Source organism: Neoarius graeffei, chromosome 7 (assembly GCF_027579695.1).
Source record: "Neoarius graeffei isolate fNeoGra1 chromosome 7, fNeoGra1.pri, whole genome shotgun sequence".
NCBI classification, from domain to species: Eukaryota; Metazoa; Chordata; class Actinopteri; order Siluriformes; family Ariidae; genus Neoarius; species Neoarius graeffei.
Window position 1 is genome coordinate 79,501,451 of NC_083575.1, and position 26,078 is coordinate 79,527,528.

A 26,078-nucleotide genomic window follows, 5' to 3' on the forward strand; every position below is an offset into this window, starting at 1 on the left:
TGATATTTGAGGAAGGAAGCACAAATGACGTCAAGGTTCTGATTCACACGATATGGCCAAATGTTTGTGGATACATGATGAACATGATCATACCCATATGTGCTTTTTGAAAATCCCATTCCAGGGTGCTTTTACAATAATCTCAACTCTATTGGGAAGGGTCTCCACTAGAGATTTTAGAGCCTGGCTGTGGGGATTTGTGCTCATCCAGCCACAAGAGCATTAACGAGGTTGGGCACCAACGTCGGACGAGGACGTCTGGTACCATAGTTGGTTTACCAATTCATCCCAAAGGTGTTCATCAATGGGGTTGAAGCCAAGCATCTGTGCAGGTCATTTAATTGCTTCCAAACCAACCTTTGCAAACCATGTCTTGATGGACCACACTTTGGGTACAGGGGCATTGTCATGCTTGAACAGGTTTGTGCAAGGGCCCTTGATTCCAGTGAAGGGAAAATGTAATGCTAAAACATACAAAGACATTCTAATCAATTGTGTGTTTCTTTGTGGCAACAGTTTGGGGAAGAACCACATATGGGGGTCATGGTCAGGCATTCATTCATATACTTTTTGGCCGTATACATAGTGTATATCAGCCAGAACATTAAAACCACTGACAGGTGACATGAATAACATTGATTATCTCATTACAATAGCACCTGCCAAGTGTTGGAAGCAGGAAAAATGGGCAAGCCTAAGAATTTGAGTGACTTTGACAAGGGCTAAATTGTGATGGCTAGATGACTGGGTCTGAGCATCTCCAATCTGGCACATCTTGTGGGGTGTTCCCAGTATGCAGTGGTTAGTACCTACCAAAAGTGGTCCAAGGAAGGACAACCGGTGAACCAGTGACAGGGTCATGGGTGTCAAAGGCTCAGCGATTCGCATGAGGCACAAAGGCTAGCTCATATGGTCCAATCCCACAGAAGAGCTACTGTAGCATAAACTGCTGAAAAAGTTAATGTTGACACCTTTCTGTTTTAGACAGCATTAACTTTTTTCATCAGTTTGTGCTACAGTAGCTCTTCTCTTGGATTGGACCATATGGGTTAGCCTTCTTGCCCCATGCGAATCGCTGAGCCTTTGACACCCATGACCCTGTCGCCGGTTCACCGGTTGTCCTTCCTTGGACCACTTTTGGTAGGTACTAACCACTGCATACTGGGAACACCTCACAAGATGCGCCATTTTGGAGATGCTCAGACCCAGTCATCTAGCCATCACAATTTGGCCCTTGTCAAAGTCACTCAGATCCTTACACTTGCCCATTTTTCCTGCTTTCAACACATCAACTTCAAGAACTGACTGTTCTCTTGCTGCCTAATATACCCCACCCCTTGACAGGTGCCATTGTAATGAGATAATCAATGTTATTCACTTCACCTGTCAGTGGTCACAATATTATGGCTGATTGGTGTATGGTATTATATATTTACACCACGGCAACCAATTCTGAATTCAACATGTTGCAGGCATCAAACTCAGAATGAATGTAGATTTCCAAAAAACAAGAAAGTTTATCAGTTTGAACATTAAATATCTTGTCTCTGTATTGTAGTCAACTGAATATAGATCAAAAAGGATTTACAATTCATTGCATTCTGTTTTTATTTACGTTTTACACAACATCCCAACATTTTTGGAATCAGGGTTGTATAAACTGCTAAAAAGAGTGTCTTAATGAATAAAAAAAAAAATCACAATTGTTGCCAAATCACTGTGGTACAAGTGAAATAGCACACTTCAAGCCATGACATTATCAGAAAATAATCCAGCCCTGGTTGTCTATAACAGCATGGTCCATCATGTGTTATTTCTTACACATTATATATCTCATCTCATCTCATTATCTCTAGCCGCTTTATCCTGTTCTACAGGGTCGCAGGCAAGCTGGAGCCTATCCCAGCTGACTACGGGCGAAAGGCGGGGTACACCCTGGACAAGTCGCCAGGTCATCACAGGGCTGACACATAGACACAGACAACCATTCACACTCACATTCACACCTACGGTCAATTTAGAGTCACCAGTTAACCTAACCTGCATGTCTTTGGACTGTGGGGGAAACCGGAGCACCCGGAGGAAACCCACGTGGACACGGGAAGAACATGCAAACTCTGCACAGAAAGGCCCTCGCCGGCCACGGGGCTCGAACCCGGACCTTCTTGCTGTGAGGCGACAGCGCTAACCACTACACCACCATGCCGCCCATTATATATCTTGTAGTTGTATTTTTAAGTCTTGTAAGCCTTTAAAATAGTTTTTTTCTCAGTATCTTGAGCAGTGAACTTAACCAAAATGTGACATTTTCCCTATGAATTTATGTAAAATATGCAGACACTATCCCTTTGAGTAAGGTTTTATTAAATAATAATTTATTCGTATTGGGTTATTACCAATTGTGTCCACCAAAATAAATCAAGTGAAATCCATTTGTTGAAAGATTTGTGAAAGTCTGGACATATTTAATGTTCTGTCTGCATTCATTTGCATTTTTAAATATTTTAATACAAAAAAATTATTGTATTAACATGTAGATAACAGGTTAAATTTTATAATGAGTTTTTATGAGGAAAAACTATTCACTTTCCTGAACCTAAAAAAAAAATAAATAAATCAGTCTCCATTGTATTTACTTAAAGTGAAAAAAAAAAAAATAATGGACAGTGTAAAATTTTTATCTTGGCATAAGATTCTAGGCTGTTTTGAATGTCTGCAACCTACTAATGTCCTTGAAATGCCGAACATTTCATAACAATAATACTGTGGTGAGGTGAAAATAAGATGTTTTGATCCCGCCAACCGATGTTTTTCTGACCCCCATGGCATAAGGTTTTTATTTTGTCCTCCTGCACTTTATGTTCTGCCAAACTTCCTAACAGTTGACAAGCTTTCAAAACTTGCATAATGTCAGAGGAGTCAAAATCAGGACAGCAGGTAAAAATCCTTCATCTCACTCGGCACAGAATCAATCACAATCATTTCGATCCTGATTTTTCCAAACAGACTCTAATTATCATGGAATTGAGAGCATAAATTACAGGAGGCTGAACAAGAGAAACCTTCTGTGTAAATAGTAAATTCTTGTGGATATCATCAAGGCCGTTAAACGCCACATGCTCATCACTTATTAGGATGTGGTAATGAAGTGAAACGGAGGCGCAGTTGGCAAATTAATCAGACTACAGGTTAATTAAATGTTAAAACTCCATTCAGGAAGTCTGGGAATCATTTGTTTTTCAATTATAAAACAGCGCTGTTGAATTCTCAATTCTGACTGATCGCACAGTATTGATTTAATTTTTCTATAACAGCAGCTCTGACAGCAGAGCCGGGTGTAATGCAAATGATTGGTTTATATTAATGCAATCATTTTTATACAACCCCAGTTCCAAAAAAAGTTGGGACGCTGTGTAAACTGTTAATAAAAACAGAATGTGAAGATTTGCAAATCATAGAAACCCTATGTTTCATTGAAAATAGTACAAAGACAACGTATCAAATGTTGAAACTGAGAAATGTTATTGTTTTTTGAAAAATATATGCTCATTTTGAATTTGATGTCAGCAACACATTTCAGAAAAGTTGGGACGGGGCAACAAAAGACTGAAAACGTTGTGCGATACTTAAAAAAAAAAAAAACACCTAGCTAATTAGGTTAATTGGCAACAGGTCAGTAACATGATTGGGTATAAAAAGAGCATCCCAGAGAGGCGGAGTCTCTCAGAAGTAAAGATGGGGAGGGGTTCACCGCTCTGTGAAAGACTGCATGGGTAAACAGTGCAACAATTTAAGAATAACGTTCCTCAATGTAAAGTTGCAAAGAATCTGTGGATCACATCATCTGCGGTACATAATATCCTTAAAAGATTCCAAAAATCTGGAGAAATCTCTGTACACAAGAGACAAGGCTGAAAACTGACATTGGATGCCTGTGATCTTCAGGCCCTCAGGCGACACTGCATTAAAAGCAGACATGTCTGTAGTGGAAATCACTGTATGGGCTCAGGAACACTTCAGAAAATCATCATTTGTAAAAACAGTTTATTACTGCATCCACAAATGCAAGTTAAAACCAAATATAAACAATATCCAGAAACACCGCCACCTTCTCTGGGTCTGAGCTCTTTTATAATGGACTAAGGAGAAGTGGAAAATTGTCCCGAGGTCTGACGAATCAAAAGTAGAAATTATTTTTAGAAATCATGGACACCACGTCCTCCAGGCTAAAGAGGAGAGGGACCATCTGGCTTGTTATCAGTGCACAGTTCAAAAGCCAGCATCTGTGACGGTATGAGGGTGCATTAGTGCACATGACATGGGTAGCTTGTACATCTGGGAAGGCATCATTAATGCTGAATGATATATACACGTTTCAGAGCAATATGCTGCCATCCAGACAAAACCTTTTTCAGGGAAGGTCTTTCTTCTTTCAGCAAGACAATGCCAAACTGCATTTTGCACGTATTAAAACTGCATGGCTCTGTACTAAAAGAGTCTGGGTGCTAAACTGGCCTGCCTGCAGTCCAGACCTGTCTCCCATTTAAAACAGTTGGTGGATTATGAAGCGCAAAATATGACAAAAGAGACCCTGAACTGTTGAGCAACTGAAGCTGTATATCAGGCAAAAATGGGACATTTCTCTTTCAAAACTACAATAATTGGTCTCCTGAGTTCCCAAAAGTTTACAGAGTGTTGTTAAAAGAAGACGTGATGCAACACAGTGGTAAACACACCCCTGTCCCAACTTTTCTGAAACATGTTGCTGACATTAAATTCAAAATGAGCATATATTTTTCAAAGAACAATAACATTTCTCTATTTCAACATTTGATATGTTGTCTTTGTACTATTTTCAATGAAATATACGGTTTCCATGATTTACAAATTATCGCATTCTGTTTTTATTTACAGTTTACACAGCGTCCCAACTTTTTAGAATTGGGGTTGTAGTAATGGCTAATTCACAGGGTCTTGTTTATCCATATAATCTAAGTCTAATAAATAAATGGATTAAAACAGTGTTGTTAAACAGCAAAACTATATTATCACTGATATGAAGTTTTCTGTAAGGAAATTTATAGAAGGCGTCTCAAGGGTCAGCACTTTCTAGCAGTCAGTATGTGTTTGCTGTAATATATGAGGAATAAAACATTTCATGTTGGTGGTAAATGAAAATAATCAACTACAGGGTGGTAATGGCTCTCTGCATCGTTGATTATTTTCCGATAACAGCACAACCTGTTGTGTTTAATTCCTTACATGGTAAATAATAGTGGAAGCATACTGTATGCATCATCATTATTTGGAACTTGAGTATAAACACTATCGGACCTCACTAGTGGGGCATTTTCTGTCTGGCAAGATACCAAAAACCATGTTCACACATAGAAAAATGTTCTCTTAACCTTCATGCACTGTGCTACACCCCAGTTTACACTTTTCCCTTTTTTTTTAAATTTCTCTTTCTTCCATTTCTGTAATAACCTCAGCATCAGTAGGAGCTCAGCCTTCAGGTGAACTCTCGGCCAAACTTCACTTATCAAACTGAGCCTCCTAATATGTATTACTAATGCATACTGCTAAGGAAGGGAAGAAAAAAGTTTTCCTTTTTTTGTAGCAGAGACTCGGCTGATTCTTTTTTGCCTCTAGGGAAAAAAAAAACCCTGAAAACAGCAAAAATTTAAAATGTCACGAATGAGGAGTACTGGAACGGCCATCCAATGTGAGTGAGCTGGGGGCTACGGCACATGGGGGAACACATGAGAAAGAGCATGATGTAGAAAGGTCTGCTGTGGAGAAGAAAATAGGGGAAGGAGGAGAAAGAAAGATAGGGAGAGGGATAGAGGAGAACAAGGAGGAGATGGAAAGAGCAGAGCTGATTAAACCAACATTACAGTACACAGAGACTTTCATTGCAAATGGTGTGTGAAGAATCCCAGCTCACTAAATGATAAAGTGAATGATTTAGAGACAATGAGAGAGATTTAAAGTATTCTGGTATATATATTGCTGAGGTCAGAAGTTTACATACACTCATCATGGATATGATATGATGGCAATATTGGGTTTTCAAACATTTCTTTGGACTGTTCTTTTTCTGGGGAAGAATGATGGTGCAACCTACAGTTTTAATTAAAAAAAAAAATTTAAACGTTACAGCTGTGGTATGCACGTGTTTCTCGACTTGTGTTTCTGCCCAGGTACCGCCCTCCTGCTTTGTTACTGCAGAAGCAGGTGATTGAACGCACCAGTTTTTAATTTGCCTGTCAGGACTGCAGGGGTTAAAAGGCCGTCCCAAACCGACCGATGAGGCCAGTGGGCAAGACAAGACCTTGTGGTTTACCTGTGTGGTGTATCATGTTGGAGCTTGTGTGTTGTTGATTGTGTACGGTGTGTTGGCAGTATTTTTGCTGTTTGTTATTCTGACTGGGTAATTTACAGTGTGTGCCAGAGTTGGCATTGCTCCTGGTTGGGAGGGTGTTTATTTGTTTGTTTGGCAAGTTTTCTTCAGTTTCGGTTCTCTTTGGTTTTGGGCCAGTGTTTCAGCATCTTTTTTTTTACTTTTATTTTGACGCATAAAATAAACCTTTCAGTTTATACATTTACTTTCTTGTTTGTGATTCATTTCATTCTTTAATTTAAACTGTATGATGTTCTGGTGGCACAGTGGTGTAGTGGTTAGCACCGTCGCCTCACCGCAAGAAGGTTCTGGGTTCGAGCCCAGCAGCTGGCGAGGGTCTTTCTGTGTGGAGTTTGCATGTTCTCACCGTGTCTGCATGGGTTTCCTCCGGGTGCTCTGGTTTCCCCCACAGTCCAAAGACATGCAGGTTAAGCTAATTGGTGGCTCTAAATTGACCGTAGGTGTGAATGAGAGTGTGGATGGTTGTTTGTCTCTGTGTGTCAGGCCTGTGATGACCTGGTGACTTGTCCAGGGTGTACCCCGCCTCTCACCCATAGTCAGCTGGGATAGGCTCCAGTTTGCCTGTGACCCTGTAGAACAGGATAAGCCGCTACAGATGATGGATGGATGTACTGTATTATGTTCTCTACAACCCCTAGACCTTTGATTTTAGGAGACGTACTGTAGCACAAGTTTAAATATATTTTGGGTTTTCTGAAATCAACACCCGGACAAAATTATAAAAAAAATATGTAGTAAATCTGTAGACTGTACTTAAGTCAGATCCATGTCAGGAAACCAACAAATTTAACTGAACTCTATTCATTCTGCCAAGACGAGTGGCCAAGCCAAGCTGGCAGCATGGTGGTATAGTGGTTGCCTCACAGCAAGAAGGTTCCATGTTCAAACCTCACAGCTGACGGGGGGCCTTTCTGTATGGAGTTTTCGTGTTCTACCCGTGTCTGTCTGGGTTTCATCCGGGTGTTCTGGTTTCCCCCACAGTTCAAAGACATGCAGATTAGGTAAAATACCCAGCCACTGAGATTATACAAGACATTGCATACTTAGTGCCAGTCCCAAGCCTGGATAGATTGGGGAGGATTGCATTAGGAAGGGCATCTAGTGTAAAAACCTATGCCAAATTTGAAGGCCCAGTGTGAGATTAGCGTGAGCTAAACTGGTTATTAATCTTCTGAAAATAAAGTCAATTATTAAATATCCGACCTGAATTTTGTCAGAAGCTTGTTGAGGGCAAGTGTTTGGTCAAAGTGAAACTTGCTAAGAGACATTTAACCACATATTATGTGCTGTATGTATATTTTTGACCGTGTGTTGATTTCAGAACTAAATTGTGCACCAAATTCTTGGGATTATTTTTCTAATATGTTATAAATATGTTTTCTTCCCCCATAAAAAGAACAGTTCAAAGAAATTATTCAAAACACAATACTATTATGATTTTCATGTCCATGATGAGTGTATGTAAACTTCTGACCACAACTGTATATAGATAAACTATACTATAGAGAAAGACAGCCTGCAGTTTAAAAAAAAAAAGCAAAACTTCACCATGAATGTTTTAAATTGTTAAATAACATTTTGAGTTGTTACCAGAGAAATTATAACATATTAGAACAAGCGCGTCGATATAAACTTGTGATTTGTCTTGTAGCCAGAACTACTGCCAGAGCTGTAGGTTTCCCGATAACGTTGCCCTATAGTTGCTAAAGAGCGAGTTGAGAGACTCTCTGAAGCAACGAACGTTGTCTCTGTACGTGGTTTTCCCAAACTCACTCATAAGAAGGAGTCTAAAGAGCAACTTTATGAAGAGTGTCTTTGCAGTGTGCCTCCCATTAGTCGCTGCTAAATCCAGTCGATGAGGTCACGTGGCGTTCATTTTTTTTTAACCAAAAAACAATGAAATATAAAGTGTTTAAAATATATTAATATATTGTATCGTCATTACACATTGCATATATAATGTGGTAACTAATAATTGAAACTATTTTACATTTTTGGGCAATATTTTTTATTCCAAGCGTGTTTTTACACTACCGTTCAAAAGTTTGGGGTCACTTTGAAATTTCCTTATTTTTGAAAGAAAAGCACTGTTCTTTTCAATGAAGATCACTTTAAAGGAACAGTCCACCGTACTTCCATAATGAAATATGCTCTTATCTGAATTGAGACGAGCTGCTCCATACCTCTCCGAGCTTTGCGCGACCTCCCAGTCAGTCAGACGCGCTGTCACTCCTGTTAGCAATGTAGCTAGGCTCAGTATGGCCAATGGTATTTTTTGGGGCTGTAGTTAGATGCAACCAAACTCTTCCGCGTTTTTCCTGTTTACATAGGTTTATATGACCAGTGGTATGAAACAAGTTCAGTTACACAAATTGAAACGTGGCGATTTTCTATGCTATGGAATGTCCGCACTATAATGACAGGCGTACTAACACCTTCTGCGCACTTCGACAGCGCATTGATACCTTCACCTCTCGGAGCTCCGTATCAATGCGCTGTCGAAGCGCGCAGAAGGTGTTAGTATGCCTGTCATTATAGTGCGGACTTTCCATAGCATAGAAAATCGCTACGTTTCAATTTGTGAACTTGTTTCATATCACTGGTCATATAAACCTATGTAAACAGGAAAAACGCGGAAGAGTTTGGTCGCATCTAACTACAGCCCCAAAAAATACCATTGGCCATGCTGAGCCTAGCTACATTGCTAACAGGAGTGACAGCGCGTCTGACTGACTGGGAGGTCACGCAAAGCTCGGAGAGGTACGGAGCAGCTCGTCTCAATTCAGATAAGAGCATATTTCATTATGGAAGTACGGTGGACTGTTCCTTTAAACTAATCAGAAATCCACTCTATACATTGCTAATGTGGTAAATGACTATTCTAGCTGCAAATGTCTGGTTTTTGGTGCAATATCTCCATAGGTGTATAGAGGCCCATTTCCAGCAACTATCACTCCAGTGTTCTAATGGTACAATGTGTTTGCTCATTGCCTCAGAAGGCTAATGGATGATTAGAAAACCCTTGTACAATCATGTTAGCACAGCTGAAAACAGTTGAGCTCTTTAGAGAAGCTATAAAACTGACCTTCCTTTGAGCAGATTGAGTTTCTGGAGCATCACATTTGTGGGGTCGATTAAATGCTCAAAATGGCCAGAAAAATGTCTTGACTATATTTTCTATTCGTTTTACAACTTATGGTGGTAAATAAAAGTGTGACTTTTCATGGAAAACACAAAATTGTCTGGGTGACCCCAAACTTTTGAACGGTAGTGTAAATTAAATGAATAAACGTTCACATGAAAGAATGAGCAAATAATAAACTAAATAACTAAGTAAAGGTGTTCCCTGTGCCCGCTTATTTCACTGTTACTCAAACATGCAGTCAGGATTATTTCAACTTATCCACAATGCCAAGTTAGCAGTGTTCTTCCTTATATATGTACTGTATGCGGAGAGAGAGAGAAGTTTTGATCTGTCTGTTGAATTGACCTCTTAAATATACTTCCTTAGGTAGCAGAGGTGGACAGTAACGAAGTACATTTACTTGAGTACTGTACTTAAGTACTCTTTTTGAGTATCTGTACTTTACTTGAGTATTTTTTTTGGAAACTTGTGACTTTAACTTCACTACATTTGAAAGACAAATATCATACTTTTCACTCCACTACATTTCTATCAAGGTCCTCGTTACTCGTTACTATGAAGCAGCTTTGAAAGTGAATGTTTTTTTCTCTTCTTTTCTAAAACGTGATGGTTTTTCCGCAGGTGACACTGAGACAGCTGATCAGTAATCACTAGGGTCACATCACGTCCATAGACTGTATAAAATCAAGTTCAGTGATTTCTCCACAGCGTTATTCGAACACGATCAGTTGATCGCAGAATGGAAGGAGGCGGTTCTTCTGGAGAATGCACGCACTCATGGCTATAGCTAGAACCCATGTTTCAGTTTTCTGAAAGGAATAAAGATCTGTTTCATTTTAAATGTTTGCTTTGTTTGCCTAAAACGAACCACATCACGGCCGACAAAAACTCGCCGTCCAACCTGCAGAAGCATCTTGAGGTATATAAACGTTTTATTCCAAAAGAAGCTTGCAGTGAAGTTGTCTGTGCTTTTAGAGCTAGCGATAATGTTGCAATAGCTATGCAGTCTGGTTAGTCAAATGATTTTCTATGGATTTGCCCGCCAAGTTGCCGTAGCCTTGTCCATGGCTAACGTTTACACATAGCTAGTTAACTTGAACACTGTTAGTTAGCATGAAAAAACAGAGTTATGCTAACATGAATAACGTTAACTTATCTGAAGTCCTTTCAGAAATATGTTTTAGCATAATCTTGCCAAATAAACAGAATGTAGAAATCTTTCTTTTCTAGTAGTGTTAGCTACCCAATACGATTTCGAGTTCGAAAAGAGTTTGCTAGAAGTTAGGTGGAGTTTCACTGACTAGCTAGCTTAACATTAAACGACCATGATGGCACAGCATGCGTTCATTTTGCGAATTCACATTTCTGTCTTTGGTAACGGCATTAGGTTTTGTAAGCGTTGTGGCAATAATACAACGATGCATTGACAGTAAATGTACTTTTAATACTTAAGTATTTTTAAAAGCAAGTACGTCAGTACTTTAACTTCAGTAAAAATTTGACTGGACAACTTTCACTTGTATCGGAGTCACATTTGACCAGCGGGATCTGTACTTTCACTTAAGTAATGAAGTTGGGTACTTTGTCCACCTCTTTTAGGTAGAGACAGATGACCCCCCCATGCGTGCACACACACACACACACACACACACACACACACACACACACACACACACACAATATTACAGGTGCAGAAATGTGTCTCATTTATGACACTAAATGAGATAATCACTTGCCTAATGGAGTTAAATTTTATTTAAAAAATATGGCAATATCACTGTGACATTATGATACCCGTACGTAATTCCATCTCATCTCATCTCATCTCATCTCATCTCATTATCTCTAGCCACTTTATCCTGTTCCACAGGGTCGCAGGCAAGCTGGAGCCTATCCCAGCTGACTACGGGCGAAAGGCGGGGTACACCCTGGACAAGTCGCCAGGTCATCACAGGGCTGACACATAGACACAGACAACCATTCACACTCACATTCACACCTACGGTCAATTTAGAGTCACCAGTTAACCTAACCTGCATGTCTTTGCACTGTGGGGGAAACCGGAGCACCCGGAGGAAACCCACGCGGACACGGGGAGAACATGCAAACTCCACACAGAAAGGCCCTCGCCCACGGGGCTCGAACCCGGACCTTCTTGCTGTGAGGCAACAGCGCTAACCACTACACCACCGTGCCGCCACGTAATTCCATAATGTACTGAAATATATTCATAACGTTTTGTGTATATTTATTTAATAATTAACTCAATGTACTTGCAATGTGCAAGAAAAATAATTGAACACCGGCAGCAGATTCAACACCAGTTTCCCCCGTTGATTGCAAGAGTCCCTCGGAGGCGCATGCACATTCTGTGTCGCTCTTTGTTGTGAAAGAGTGATCCAGGTCCATTGTAAATTCCAAGTGAACTAAAGGACTACTTTGGCTGCGATGTTGTTCGGGAAAACCACGTTAGCTTGACGATGGATCTTAATTAAAGACATTCTTGGCCTTAAGAGGCTTTCGGGAAACCCAGCCCAGATTTGAGAATTCAGAAGCATTGTGTGACCTGTACTGTAGACTGTCTCTGAAAGGGTTTTAAACTCCTCATGTTTTCGAAAATTTAAATACACTAAAATGAGGAAATCTAAGAAATTAATAGGCACGGCTATTTTTTTAATGATGAATGAGCACTCTAATTTGGCTCTAGTACAACACAACCTTTATTTGTCCTTCAATTTAATCTATATCTTCTCTGTATTCCCTCAGTCTTATATCTGCCTACATCCATATTTTATCTCTTTTAATGAATTAAACCTCTAAACGTACCTTCCTTTAATAAAAGATCGTTTAGAGTCCTGTTAGAAAAGAGCAGTTTGGTATTTTCAGAGCCTTCTACTTTCTGTATTATAAAGTTAAAATAATCTTAACTGAGAGAGAGAGAGAGAGAGAGAGAGAGAGAGAGAGAGAGAGAGAGAGGGAAAGAAAGAGTGATGCTTGTTCCAGCATTTGGTGGTGATCGCCACCATCTTACACACCGCTCCTTTAATTGCCTTTTTTTTTGTTATGGCTGCTCAAACTCAAATATATCATCAACAGCTCCATGTTTTGTCTGACTGTGTCAGTTTCTCACATTGTACTGTATGTGACAACAGGCAACACACAAGACACAGTATCACATGTGAAGAGTTCAGCAGAAGCACTTGCTCTCATGGAGGAGTTTGAGAAAGACTGAGAGAAGAAATGCAGAGAGACAGAGAGAGGAGATAAAAGAGCCGGTGTGGGAGAGAGCAGGAGGCCAAACTCTTAGGTGCTCTGAGATGAAAGCTGGTGTGGTTCACAAGTTCACAGTCTCGAGATTTGAGAAAGATTTGCAGTTTCAATGTGTGTGTTTGTGTGTGTGTGAGAGAGAGAGAGAGAGAGAGAGAGAGAGAGAGAGAGAGATAAAAATACAAACAGACAGAGATAGGAAGAGGGAGAGTGAAAGAGATTGAAGGACAGACAGAGAAACAGACAGAGAGAGACAGATAGACGGAGACAGAGGGAAACAGTGAAAGAAATAAAGATAGACAGAGAGAGGGAGAGAGAGACAAGAGGGAAGAGAGAAAGACAGAGAGAGAGATAGGGAGAGAGAAACAGACAGAGAAAAAGAGAGAGAGACAGCTAGACATCTGGAGACAGAGAGAAAGAAACAGAGATGGAGAGAGATGAGAGGGTAGAAGAAGCAGAGAGACAGACAGAGAGAGAGGAAGAGACTGAAGGACAAAGAGACAGAGAAAGACAGGGAAACGGGAAGAAAGAGACAAAAAGAGAGACAGAAAAGCAGAGAGAAAGAAACAGATGGAACTGAGAGAGAGAGAAATACAAACAGACAGATATCGGAAGAGGGAGAGTGAACGAGACTGAGGGACAGACAGACAGAGAAAAACAGACAGAGAAAGACAGAGACAGAGGGAAACAGTGAAAGAAATAAAGATAGACAGAGAGGGAAGAGAGAAAGAGACTGAGGGACAGACAGAGGGAGACAGAAAGAGATAGAGAGAAAAACAGACAGAACAGGGAGGGAGAAACAGACAGACAGAGAAAAAGAGAGAGAGAGACAGATAGACATCTGGAGACAGAGAGAAAGAAACAGAGATGGAGAGAAACGAGAGGGTAGAGAGAAAGAAGCAGAGAGACAGACAGAGAGAAACAAAGAGAGAGAGGAAGAGACCGAAGGACAGAGAGACAGAGGGAGATGGAAAGAAAGAGACAAAGAGAGAGAGAAAGAGAGAGAGAGAGACAGAGAAAAGCAGAGAGAAAGAAACAGAGAGATGGAACTGAGAGAGATAAAAATACAAACAGACAGAGATAGGAAGCGGGAGAGTGAAAGAGACTGAGAGACAGACAGACAGAGAAAGACAGACAGAGAAACAGACAGAGACAGAGGGAAACATTGAAAGAAATAAAGATAGACAGAGAGAGGGTGAGAGAGACGAGAGGGTAGAGAGAAAGAGACTGAGGGACAGACAGGGAGACAGAAAGAGAGAGAGAGAAAAACAGACAGAACAGGGAGAGAGAAAGACAGACAGAGAAAAAGAGAGAGACAGATAGACATCTGGAGACAGAGAGAAGCAGAGAGAAAGAAACAGAGATGGAGAGAGATGAGAGGGTAGGGAGAAAGAAGCAGAGAGACATTCAGAGAGAGACAGAGAGAGATAGGGAGAGAGGAAGAGACTGAAGGACAGAGAGAGATGGAAAGAAAGAGACAAAAAGAAAGACAGACAGAGACAGAAAAGCAGAGAGAGATAGGAAGAGGGAGAGAAAGAAACTAAGGGACAGACAAACGGACAGAGACAGAAAAACAGACATATAGGCAGAGAGAGAGAGAGAGAGAGAGAGAGAGGGCATGCTTGGCTTTCAGCATGTCATTCCAGCCATGCCCATCCAGGCTCTGGGATCTACTCCAGGAAGAAAGGAGAGGTAAAAGAGGGGTATTCACTATGCTTCGGCTGAACGGACTGCGCCATGCAGGTGGTGGAGGGGGGAGGGCAGGGGGCAGAAAGGTGAAAAGAGGAATCACCCAGTGACCATCGGATTAGCTCACCCTCCGAAGGCACCCCCACTGCCAGATGGTCCATGGGAACAAATAGAGGGGGGAGACTGTCCCAGATTGGGGGGTTTACATAGTCCTGCTGTTCCGCTAACAGGTTAAAGAGAGAAAGGGAACACAGACAACACAGGACACAGGATCACGTCAGTACAAATCTCCAGCAGATCCGACACCTTTAACCGGTCCACATTCCTGCAGAGGACAAGAATGACATTATGCACTAAAGAAGATTATCCATGTGTGAGCTGGCTTTAAGAAACGCCAAATTCCTGTGCCGTGGAGATTGAATAGAGTCTGAGTGAGTGAGTGAGTGAGTGAGTGAGTGAGTGAGTGAGTGAGTGAGTGAGTGAGTGAGGAGCGTCTCTCAGCCTCCATCTGCTTCCTCTGAACAAAAGCGAGCGTGGTTTCAGTGTCACAACATGTCAACAGTCACGTCCAGATCCGTCCTCCTTGGCACGACTGAGCGCTGTTTATTGTTAGCAGGTAAATGGGGGGAGATGTGAAAAACGCTTGGAAGGGTTTGAGAGGTTTGCATGCTTGTCCCGCCTTTGTAGTGCAACAAAAATGGAGTCTTATATCTCAGCTGTGCTGTTTTATCCTGGTCAGCTCAATCTGATGAATACCAGGGAGCAAAGGAAAGCACACTGTGGTGTAATTAAACAATGCAGCTGCGTTTTGGCTAATTATATGATGACATGTAAAGCCTGTCCTGTAATCCAATCAGCTTCATTTTACTTTCAAGTTATAAATATCACAAGAAAACAGCCAGTCTGCCGCGTGCGGTTTGTGCAAAACACGAACCGTTAACCCACATTAAACAGTTGGACGGCAGTTGACTTTAAACTGTACACCCACTTATCAGGTATAGCTGGAGCCACAGGGCTGGTTACATATATGAGCTATCGTTCTGATAATAGAAACACTCACGGAGCACTCACCGCCATCTGTTAACAAGATAATATACAAAGAGGAAAATGTAAGCACACGCCCTCAGCCGGGCTCATAATACATTCCTTACTGAGAGCGCTCGCAGCAGGTGAGCTGAATCTCATTTACAGAGTCGCCTACAGCAAATAATCATCTTATTAAAATGATCAGATCCGTTCTGAGTGAAGCGTGGACCGGTGCCGTTGCGTCTAAACGGATTAGCGCTTTAATTGGCTTATTTGCATTTCCTCACACATCTGTCTCACATCAGTAGTATGACACGTTGCGAAGTTATGATGAGCGACTGTGGTTCTTTCGACAAAATGGAGATCAAGAGAGGTTAATGCTAATGAGACTTTAATTGGAATTTATTCGAAAAGCCAGATTCATGTTACTGATTGAGCTGTAGTGTTCCGTATTGCACAATTTGGGGCTAAAAGTGGCACTCAGCACTGATTGATTCATTCTGACGGACTTCACTAACAGTGCAGTTATCCATTTAGCAGATTTAGGTGCATTTCCAATGAACAATTATTTAATTACATGACTTCTAATGCTCTTAAGATACATTTTTTTTGTTTTGTGAAACGCCCCGAGGTCATCTCATCTCATCTCATTATCTGTAGCCGCTTTATCCTGTTCTACAGGGTCGCAGGTGAGCTGGAGTCTATCCCAGCTGACTACGGGCGAAAGGCGGGGTACACCCTGGACAAGTCGCCGGGTCATCACAGGGCTGACACATAGACACAGACAACCATTCACACTCACATTCACACCTACGGTCAATTTAGAGTCACCAGTTAACCTAACCTGCATGTCTTTGGACTGTGGGGGAAACCGGAGCACCCAGAGGAAACCCACGCGGACACGGGGAGAACATGCAAACTCTGCACAGAAAGGCCCTCGCCGGCCACGGGGCTCGAACCCAGGACCTTCTTGCTGTGAGGCGACAGCGCTAACCACTACATCACCATGCCGCTGATCCTGAGGTCATTTGATGGTTAGTTCTGATTACACTGCACCCCCGCTATAACAAATTCCTTGGGGGACGTCTAAATAGATCGTTATACTGAAAAGTTCGTAATGCTGAAATGAACCTGCTCATCACAACAAAGACTCACGCTACATGCGAAATATTAGGCACATTCTCTTTATCATGAATTTCTATCGCAGTTCATCGACTGAGTTAAAGGATCACGGATGGAGGCGATAATTTCTTCATCTGTTATGGAAATGACAGAGGTTACCGGTGTATCGTATCGTGTCAATGTCCACCCACTGACGTTTTCTAAATCTTCACCATTCAGTGCATTCACGTGTTGCAAATCACATATGATGTCATTTATGTCACAACGTGGGGCTGGGCGGGGCGGGGGCTATAAAAACGCCACCAGTACGCTTTAACTAGGTGATAAATTGAGCAGTCTCAGCAGTCATTTCGTCATTTTATCGATGCTTTAATCACCGTTCTCGATAATTGTTAGTAATCGGCACCTAAGCTAGGCTCATTAAGCCTTTGTTTTATGGCATTAACACGTATTGTTAACTTGACTGCGGACTTGATTACTTATTGTTTGTCTCTGGTGGGAAGAAGAGCGCATGGCTCAGTGTAAGCATGCAAATGACGGATGTAACTGCAGGAAAAGTGTTTATTTAGAAACAGGCATGCAAACAGTTCAAAAATGTAAGACAAAGGCAGGGTCATGAAGCGGGCAATGGTGGAGGCAAAGACGAAAGGCAGAGATCAAATACCCAAAACAAAGTCAAAACCAGAAAAGCAATACACAGACACAAGGCTTGATAATGTGAGACACTAGGTACAGTGCGTTTCTTTCACCAAGTCTGTGTGCTTAGAGAGTCCTTATAAGTGCGCGCTGTGATTGTGCTCTAATCTGGAACAGGTGCATAGTACTGTAATTAGTCCTAATGGTGCTGCATGAGCTGCGTGCTCTGAGCACCAATGCGCATGGACATGACACAGTAATTTTTTTTTTGAAGACTTCAACTCATTTTCACTAAAGGCGGAGGACACAAACTTAGTTCATTATATGCGGAAGTTCATAGTAAAAGAGTTCATTATAGCGGGGTTGCAGTGTATATACGGTACTTTGACAGCATGCGAGTCTGTCAACAGACTACCACGGGTCTAAACACTATGTCTCATTCAAAGCTGTTATGTTACATTACTATTTTAGATCACTGAAAGCTATTTATGACCCTGAAAACCCTAGAACCTTTAAGACTCTTTGCCTCAAGTGCAATACGTCATGTAGCCTTACACTGCCTTTAACCTGTTGCTACTGATTTTATAATTTTGTTTAGTTATATTATGGGCTCAGCCCTGCAATGACCGGGCAACTTGTCCAGGGTGTACCCTGCCTCTTGCCCATAGCCAGCTGGGATAGGCTTCAGCTTGCCCGTGACCCGCCACAGGATAAGCAGTTACTGATAATGGATGGATGGATGGATATTATGGGCCCTCAGTAATTGGTCTACCAAGGCTGTTGCCATTACCCTGCCTTACATTGTTATCTGGCGAAGCTAATAAAATAAAACTAAAATAGTTATATTTTCCATTTAAAACAAAGACGTTCTTAGTACTTAATACTCAGTAAATTAATGCTAATATGTAATCTCACAAAATAGGCTAATAACTCATCTTTAAAGCCTGTGTACTTTTCTAGGTACTGCGAGTTAGCCTAGTGGCTAGTGTGTCTGCCTTTCAACCAGGAGATCATGAGTTCTACTCATGGTCAAGTCATACCAAAGACCATTGTAAAAATGGTACCTTCTGGTGAGGCACGTTGCAATACAGATGTGAGTATGGAGTCAAACTCTTGCGGTTGCCAGAGGCCAAGCCCCCCACTGTAACCCTAGCTATGTAATAGGTGAGAGGCAGAGACTATAGAAACAGAGATCTGTTCTGTCCAATACGCCTTAAGGGCCTTGTTAGTACTGGGACAGGAGACTGCCTGGGAAAACCAGGTCCTGGCACGGGAGGGACTTTGCCATTTTGACTTTACTATATAGTGAGCTAACTTAACTATTGTCAGCCATGAACAAATCAACCGAGCTGCTAAAGTGACATGGTGGTCATTTATGAATAAGGCATGACCGTAAACAAATATGTTAAAGGAGAACTGAAGGCAAATTTTTTTTATTATCAAAATTCTATTTATCTCATTTTATTAAATATAGGAATGCATTTTTGATCGCTATTTTGTCACTGTTATAGCAAGTTATGAGTGTTTGAAATATGCTCTGTAATATATCGGTCCATATGTCAAAGCAATGGCCGTAAACGAGATTCGTTGAGACCTGTGCGAGACATCGTAGGACGGAAGTAAAACGTACAGCGGAAATCAAAGTGACCAACATCTGCCAACGTTGTCAAAAGACGCGCGCGCCCTCTTTCTAATGCTGACGGAATCAAGCCGGAAGTTTTGTTTGTTTTGATAGCAGTCAGGAAAGTTTGAAAAAAGTAGGCAGTAATCGTCATTTAAACTCGTTTTTGTGCAATATTTTGTTTGGAAAGCAGTTTTCAAAATGGCGGCACTGACACCTGGCTGACACTTCTTCACGTTTCGAAGTCTCGCACAAGTCTCGTGAAGATCGCGCGGATAAGCGACGCCTGCCGTGGACCAAACGAACTAAATTCAACATGGCTAAAAACCGAATAGGCCGATAAGTATAATATTTAATTGCAATTAGTTGCCAATATGAGTCACGATATAAGGTTACTAAAACCGAAAACGTAATTGAATAACTCGTTAATTAAGAAATAAAGCAAGTTTAAAAATGACTTCAGTTCCCCTTTAAGAACATTAATTTCTCAAGATCTATTTTGTGAGTAAACTTGTTGACCACTACAGCATTTTAAAAATGAGAGAAACCGAGAAATCGATTAAAGACTGTAGCCATAGCAACCCAAGCAGGGAGATGATAATTTTTTTTTTTTTTACTGTACTTCAATCTTGCAATGATGCATCAAAACTTACTGAAATCACTGGCATGACGACATGATTGTATCATTAGTCTGCATTATGTTTAGCAAATTCTCTGAGAGATTATAGACTTTGTCGCTCATTCCTGCTAAATAATGATCTGGAGGCCAGGTATGACATTCCCACACCACATCATGATGTGTGTCATGACTACACCTCAAAATTATTAACTCATGGCTTCAATATCAACATCAATTTGTTATTATTAAATAACCACCATGTCAACACTGTATAAAACAATTTTCCTTGTATTTATACAGTATATTTGTACAGGTTTGTCTACTGTAATATAATTAACAGTTATTCCACGAAATTGAGTCGTACATGAGCTGATAGCCGACGAGGTTGGTTCAGTAACACGCTCTGCTGTTTTGTTTTTCTCTACTCACGGTATATGAGCTGATATCCTAGTAGTAGAGTAGCCAATCAGAGCGTGCGATTGCTCATATCTAGTGAATGTGGATAGAATAATTCTCTTTCTGTCCTAAATTAAGACTCATAATGAAAGTTCACTCATGTTGACCTGTGAGTTAGTTTTGCTAGCAGTTAACTAACCAGCCAGCTATTTTTAATGTCAAGAACTGCTGTCTAGATTTCATAGATATTATTTTTACAAATTTCTATTACATTTCATTATTTTCCTGGGCATTAAGCTTTTTTTTCTACATAGATTATTGTTAACGCTTTAAAATGATGTGTTCATGAGGTAATCTTTTAAAAAAAAAAAGCGTTGCATGAACAATAAAGGCGGCACGGTGGTGTAGTGGTTAGCGCTGTCGCCTCACAGCAAGAAGGTCCTGGGTTCGAGCCCCGGGGCCGGCGAGGGCCTTTCTGTGCGGAGTTTGCATGTTCTCCCCGTGTCCGCGTGGGTTTCCTCCGGGTGCTCCGGTTTCCCCCACAGTCCAAAGACATGCAGGTTAGGTTAACTGGTGACTCTAAATTGAGCGTAGGTGTGAATGTGAGTGTGAATGGTTGTCTGTGTCTATGTGTCAGCCCTGTGATGACCTGGCGACTTGTCCAGGGTGTACCCCGCCTTTCGCCCGTAGTCAGCTGGGATAGGCTCCAGCTTGCCTGCGACCCTGTAGAAGGATAAAACGGCTAGAGATAATGAGATGAGATGAGATGAACAATAAAAACAATTTACAGAAAAAAATTAAAGACAACAAATTCTTCTTAATATCCTCTTTGTGTAGACACTATTGTTTTATTTTCATTAAAATCCTTGAGGACGATCTAGTAATCAATACTGTCAAGTGCACTGGGACCAGTGTTTGGTCAGTGTACACCAGGCTTGGGGAGAAACTGAATGCATGGAATGGTGTGACGTAATTAAGGTACAAAAAAAACGTATTGCGTTAAGGTTAGAGGAAAAAAGGACAGGCTGTATTCGTAACAGAAAGTTGCTGCATTGCTGTAATAGACCGGTGTCTTATAAAGCAGGAATTTTGACCGAAGGCATCCTCTAGGGATGTTCATTTTGAACGGACTATTAGGATCGCATCTGTGGTAACATGCGACATCAGAACACCATGGAACTAAACCAAAGAGTTAGCTAGTTGGATAACAAATGTCTCACAAATTATATCAAACAAATTTATTTGGTGATATGGGGTTCAAAATTTGGGGGAGTTTTTTTCTTAATTTAAGCCTTTATTTGTCACATGGGCGGCACGGTGGTGTAGTGGTTAGCACGGTTGCTCACAGCAAGAAGGTTCTGGGTTCGAACCCAGTGGCCGGCGAGGGCCTTTCTGTGTGGAGTTTGCATGTTCTCCCCGTGTCTGCGTGGGTTTTCTCCGGGTGCGCCGGTTTCTCCCAAAGACATGCAGTTAGGTTAAAGTGGGGCAGCCTTGGGCTGAAGTGCCCTTGAGCAAGGTACCTGACCCCTGACTGCTCCCCGGGCGCTCTAGTGTGGCTGCCCACTGCTCTGAGTGCATACATGTCAACCTATACGGAATGTCCGTATTTTATACGGATTTGATTCAATAAACGTAGTATACGGGCGTACAAATAAAGTTATACGGATTCTTTAAAAAAACTTCAATATTTATTTAGAGCTATAATCAATTCCCACGATGATAAAAGAGCGCATAACATTTACAAACGTACTGTACACCACAGAAAGCACAAACAGCCAGTAAAGAGTCTTATGAAATCGCGCGTTATCTTGTGGTAGCGAGACTTCGTTCCACTTTTGATCATGTGCACACCACATTGCGAGAATCCCGCCAACCGGGAAGTAACATTTTGTTTGAAATGCGGATTTCCACCTGAGTGACTTTCACTAGCAACTGAAAAGATTCTGAATGGGCACTCCGGCAAGATCAACACAGACACTCGCTGTGACATGCAGCCTAGTGAGGTATTGGTGCAGAGTGCTAAAAAAAAAGCTGTCATGGAGTACAATTCAGAACATTAGAGTGACACTTTGTGTTTTTGTCGAACATTGGAGCTTTGTATTCATTCTGAAGGTTTATTGTTATTAATATTGAATAAAAAGTAACTTGGATATATCATTGTTAATTCTCATTCAAATTTTAGGTAAATTATTTTAATTTGCATCTTATACGGATTTTATAAGGGAAATACGGATTTTGGAGGTTGGTTATACAGGTTTGATTGACCAAAGGTTGACGTGTATGTGAGTGTGCGCGTGTGTTCACTGCTTCAGATGGGTTAAATGCAGAGGATGAATTTCACTGTGCTTGAAGTGTGCATGTGACAAATAAAAGGTTTCTTCTTCTTCTTCACATGTACATTAGATCAGTGTTTCTCAACCACTGGGCTGCGAAGCGTCATCTAGTGGGCTGCGAATCTTTTTTCAAGTTGAAGTTAATTTTTTATTCATACTAGGGTACAATTGCTGGATTGTATCCGACATCACAGCCGCCTCATTAAACTACAGTCACACTACAGCTCGCGATGCTTTGCGATGGGTTATCGACGAAAATGAGCCATTTTGGTGGCGATATACACGTGAGCTAAAACTTGTGGTCATATAGTACGTGAACACTTGACTGTCACGCCTTTGCGCGCTTGAGTCTGGCACAGCTTGAGCGGTGACGCGTGCTCACGGAATGCGTTGTGCACGTCCTTGGGACCCAGTCATTATGGTAAACACCTGATAGTGATTTGAGTGCAATCAGCACGTGCGGATACATAAGGATGATGTTTTCACAGAAGCTTTGCGAAGTATTATCATTATCATTGTCATGTTTGTTTCTAGCCATGTTTATAACGCTGTTTAAATATTCTGCTTTGCTTTTGTTTTTGTAAATATCACGCCTGCTAACAAACACTCTTCCTGCACTTAGATCCATCGACCGCCGTCTATCTTGTCGTGTCCTTATCCCAGCTACATTTAAAAAGTTGTACTCCTCCATGCTCTTCCAGGTTTTCATCTGTGTGTCCACGTAGAACGATGTCTGCAGCACCAGGTAGTCTGAGATGTCGGGGAACTCAATGGATGGATAATTTTCCAACTCCGAGTCAAAATCCTTCTTTGTTAGCGTGTAAGGATCTAATCCCATTGAGGGGTTTCTAGATCCACTTCTTTTGAGTGTACTTCTTGGTTTTAATAACTTGTCTGTTTTCTGAACACAAACATGGCAATAAGTTCTTGTGTTAATGGAACAGACTCCACTTTTGGATCATTAATCCTTTTTGACTGAGAATGACCTGCATGCAGGGTTTGGCTTCTGGCACATCCATACAGTTTTAAATACAACACCTACAATTAAAAACAGTTTGTTTTTATTGCATTTATTTAATTCCTGGGCTCCCATCTGTAAGAGGGAGTGATGTTGCATCCCATTAATACACTTTACAGTAGATTATTAGATTCTAATAGAATAGATGAGCCAAAATGATGGGGGATCTTTTTTAAAGGGCCCCGACTCATTACAAGCATGAATAGGTGGGCCTTAAAGTAGAAAAGGTTCAGAACCCCTGCATTAGAGCACAGTAAAACTCATTCTCTGCATTTAACCCATTCATTCTCTACTACAGTGCCCAGGAAGCATTTGGGGGTTTGGTGCTTTGCTCAAGGACACTTCAACCATGGATGTAGAGGGAAGGGAAAGTGCTGTTCGTTCACCCTGACATTTTTCCTGCTGGTCCAGAGATTCAAACCGATGACCTTTTGGTCCTAAAGCTTCTTCTCTAACTTTCAGGCCATGGCTTCCCAACAACATGATCAGATAATATCGTGTACGATAGTACTGTTTATTCCTGAGTAAATTTTTCAAAAATCCAAATGAAAATAAAAATCCCAAAATGTATATTTGTACACTACCGTTCAAAAGTTTGGGGTCACCCAGACAAGTTTGTGTTTTCCATGAAAAGTCACACTTTTATTTACCACCATAAGTTGTAAAATGAATAGACAATATAGTCAAGACATTTTCTGGCCATTTTGAGCATTTAATCGACCCCACAAATGTGATGCTCCAGAAACTCAATCTGCTCAAAGGAAGGTCAGTTTTATAGCTTCTCTAAAGAGCTCAACTGTTTTCAGCTGTGCTAACATGATTGTACAAGGGTTTTCTAATCATCCATTAGCCTTCTGAGGCAATGAGCAAACACATTGTACCATTAGAACACTGGAGTGAGAGTTGCTGGAAATGGGCCTCTATACACCTATGGAGATATTGCACCAAAAACCAGACATTTGCAGCTAGAATAGTCATTTACCACATTAGCAATGTATAGAGTGGATTTCTGATTAGTTTAAAGTGATCTTCATTGAAAAGAACAGTGCTTTTCTTTCAAAAATAAGGACATTTCAAAGTGACCCCAAACTTTTGAACGGTAGTGTATACAAAATGCCTTTTCTGTGAAGTCTGGTCTGCCACCTATTTTTTTTTTTTTTGCTGTCACTTGAAGGAGCTGCCGCACAAGTTTATAATAGGGTAATATGCAGCACTGAGTATAAGAGGATATTGCCTTCAACTGGGGCAATTTGAAGACATCTTAGAAAACAGGAAATGAGAGTTCAATCCATTTTGAATGGTCCTTGGTGCCTTGCTATTTTGTTAGACATCCTCCTGAGACAGCATTTTCCCTGTTTCGAATGCATCCGTAATCAGATTACTGATACATTTAGTAAAAATTGGGATTATTAGCATGATTCTCACTTCTTCCAGCTTGTCCCACTTATGTGTATGGGGTCGCTGCCATGTAGACCTTACTGATCCACGTATCATATTAATTGGAGCATAGTTTTATGCCAGATGCCCTTCCGGCCACAACCGTCCCATTTCCAGGCTTGGGGAAACAACCATTCACACCTATGGACAATTTAGAGTAGCCAGTTAACCTAACTTTGGACTGTGGGGGAAACCAAAGCACCCAGAGGAAACCCACACAGATACAGGGAGAACATGTAAACTCCACACACTCCCCGCCAGCCACTGGACTCGAACACAGAACCTTCTTGCCATGAGGCGACAGCACTAACCACTACACCACTGTGCCACCCAGGATTATTAGCATGATTACAACTTTAAAATGTGCTTTAAAATAAAGAACAATACGCTATCATGCACATCCAAACATATTACGACACTTCACGAGTCTCAGGGCTGAAGTATACTTCTGCAGATATGCCTTCGCACAAAGGGGACATAGGACGTGCAGAAGTGTCTCCAGAGTATAGTCGGCTTTCTGCTGCTGAGGATGCATCTCAACGCACAAGCTAAATGCGTGCACAGTACAACTTTATTGTTACGCTACTCTGGTCTCAAGGGAAACCATAGCCAATCTTAGAGTTGCCAATTCATTATCATGGCCTCGAGTGGGAAAAAAAATGTTTTCACGAGGTGGAAATTGTGCCATTATTTTGTCGTTGCAGCAGAAAAGAGGAACATCACAGTGCAGTGCAAGTTATGCCTTCAAGCTGTGAAAATGCTGTCATCATCCAAAGATTCAAAATCAGATTTAATCCAAAAGTAATGAAGTTACGTTGCTTTAATATTGTGATACCTGGATTAGGTTGCTGACAACATTTTTAACAGGTGATTAGTAACTGTACTGGAACACATTAAAGTAACCCACCCAACCGTGGTGTACACATGATGGGCAGATTTGGAGAGGGATGTGTACACACTAGCTTTAGTTACACATTTTGAATTTTCACATCAAATCTTTTGGCAAATCACTTCGCTTGATTTCACTATAAAACCAAACAAACAGTTTAATCAGAAAGTCTGGACTGTACAAGACTCCAAATCATACACTAAAGCTGCACAATAATGGCGAAAATAGTCATCAAGATTAGTTTTCTTAATATTGAAATCCTGGTTAATTACATACAATGACTGAGCCAATTCAAACAAATAATCAGCTCCGTCTCTTGTCGTTTCTCCGTCGAAGCAAATAATTTCATTATTATTTAAAATTAAGCAGCTTTTCTTTTACATTTGGGACTCAACATAGGGCAGCTACTTAAAAGTCACGTTAATTAAGTCTATGATTTTAATTTCCAATACACAA

At 41.0% G+C, this 26,078-nt stretch overlaps 1 protein-coding gene across 5 annotated transcripts in view; it reads right to left on the reverse strand.

Annotated features, from left to right (window-relative positions):
• The window catches only part of npnta (nephronectin a), a 188,187-nt gene that overhangs the window by 68,255 nt on the left and 93,854 nt on the right, over positions 1-26,078 (reverse strand). For 3 of the 5 annotated variants that reach the window (XM_060926466.1, XM_060926468.1, XM_060926465.1), the window contains one exon: positions 14,653-14,748. The exons of the other annotated variants lie outside the window; for them this stretch is intronic. In XM_060926466.1, coding sequence (XP_060782449.1) covers positions 14,653-14,748 — 96 coding nt within the window. The remainder of the gene's footprint in view (positions 1-14,652; positions 14,749-26,078) is intronic. 5 annotated transcript variants of the gene reach the window in all.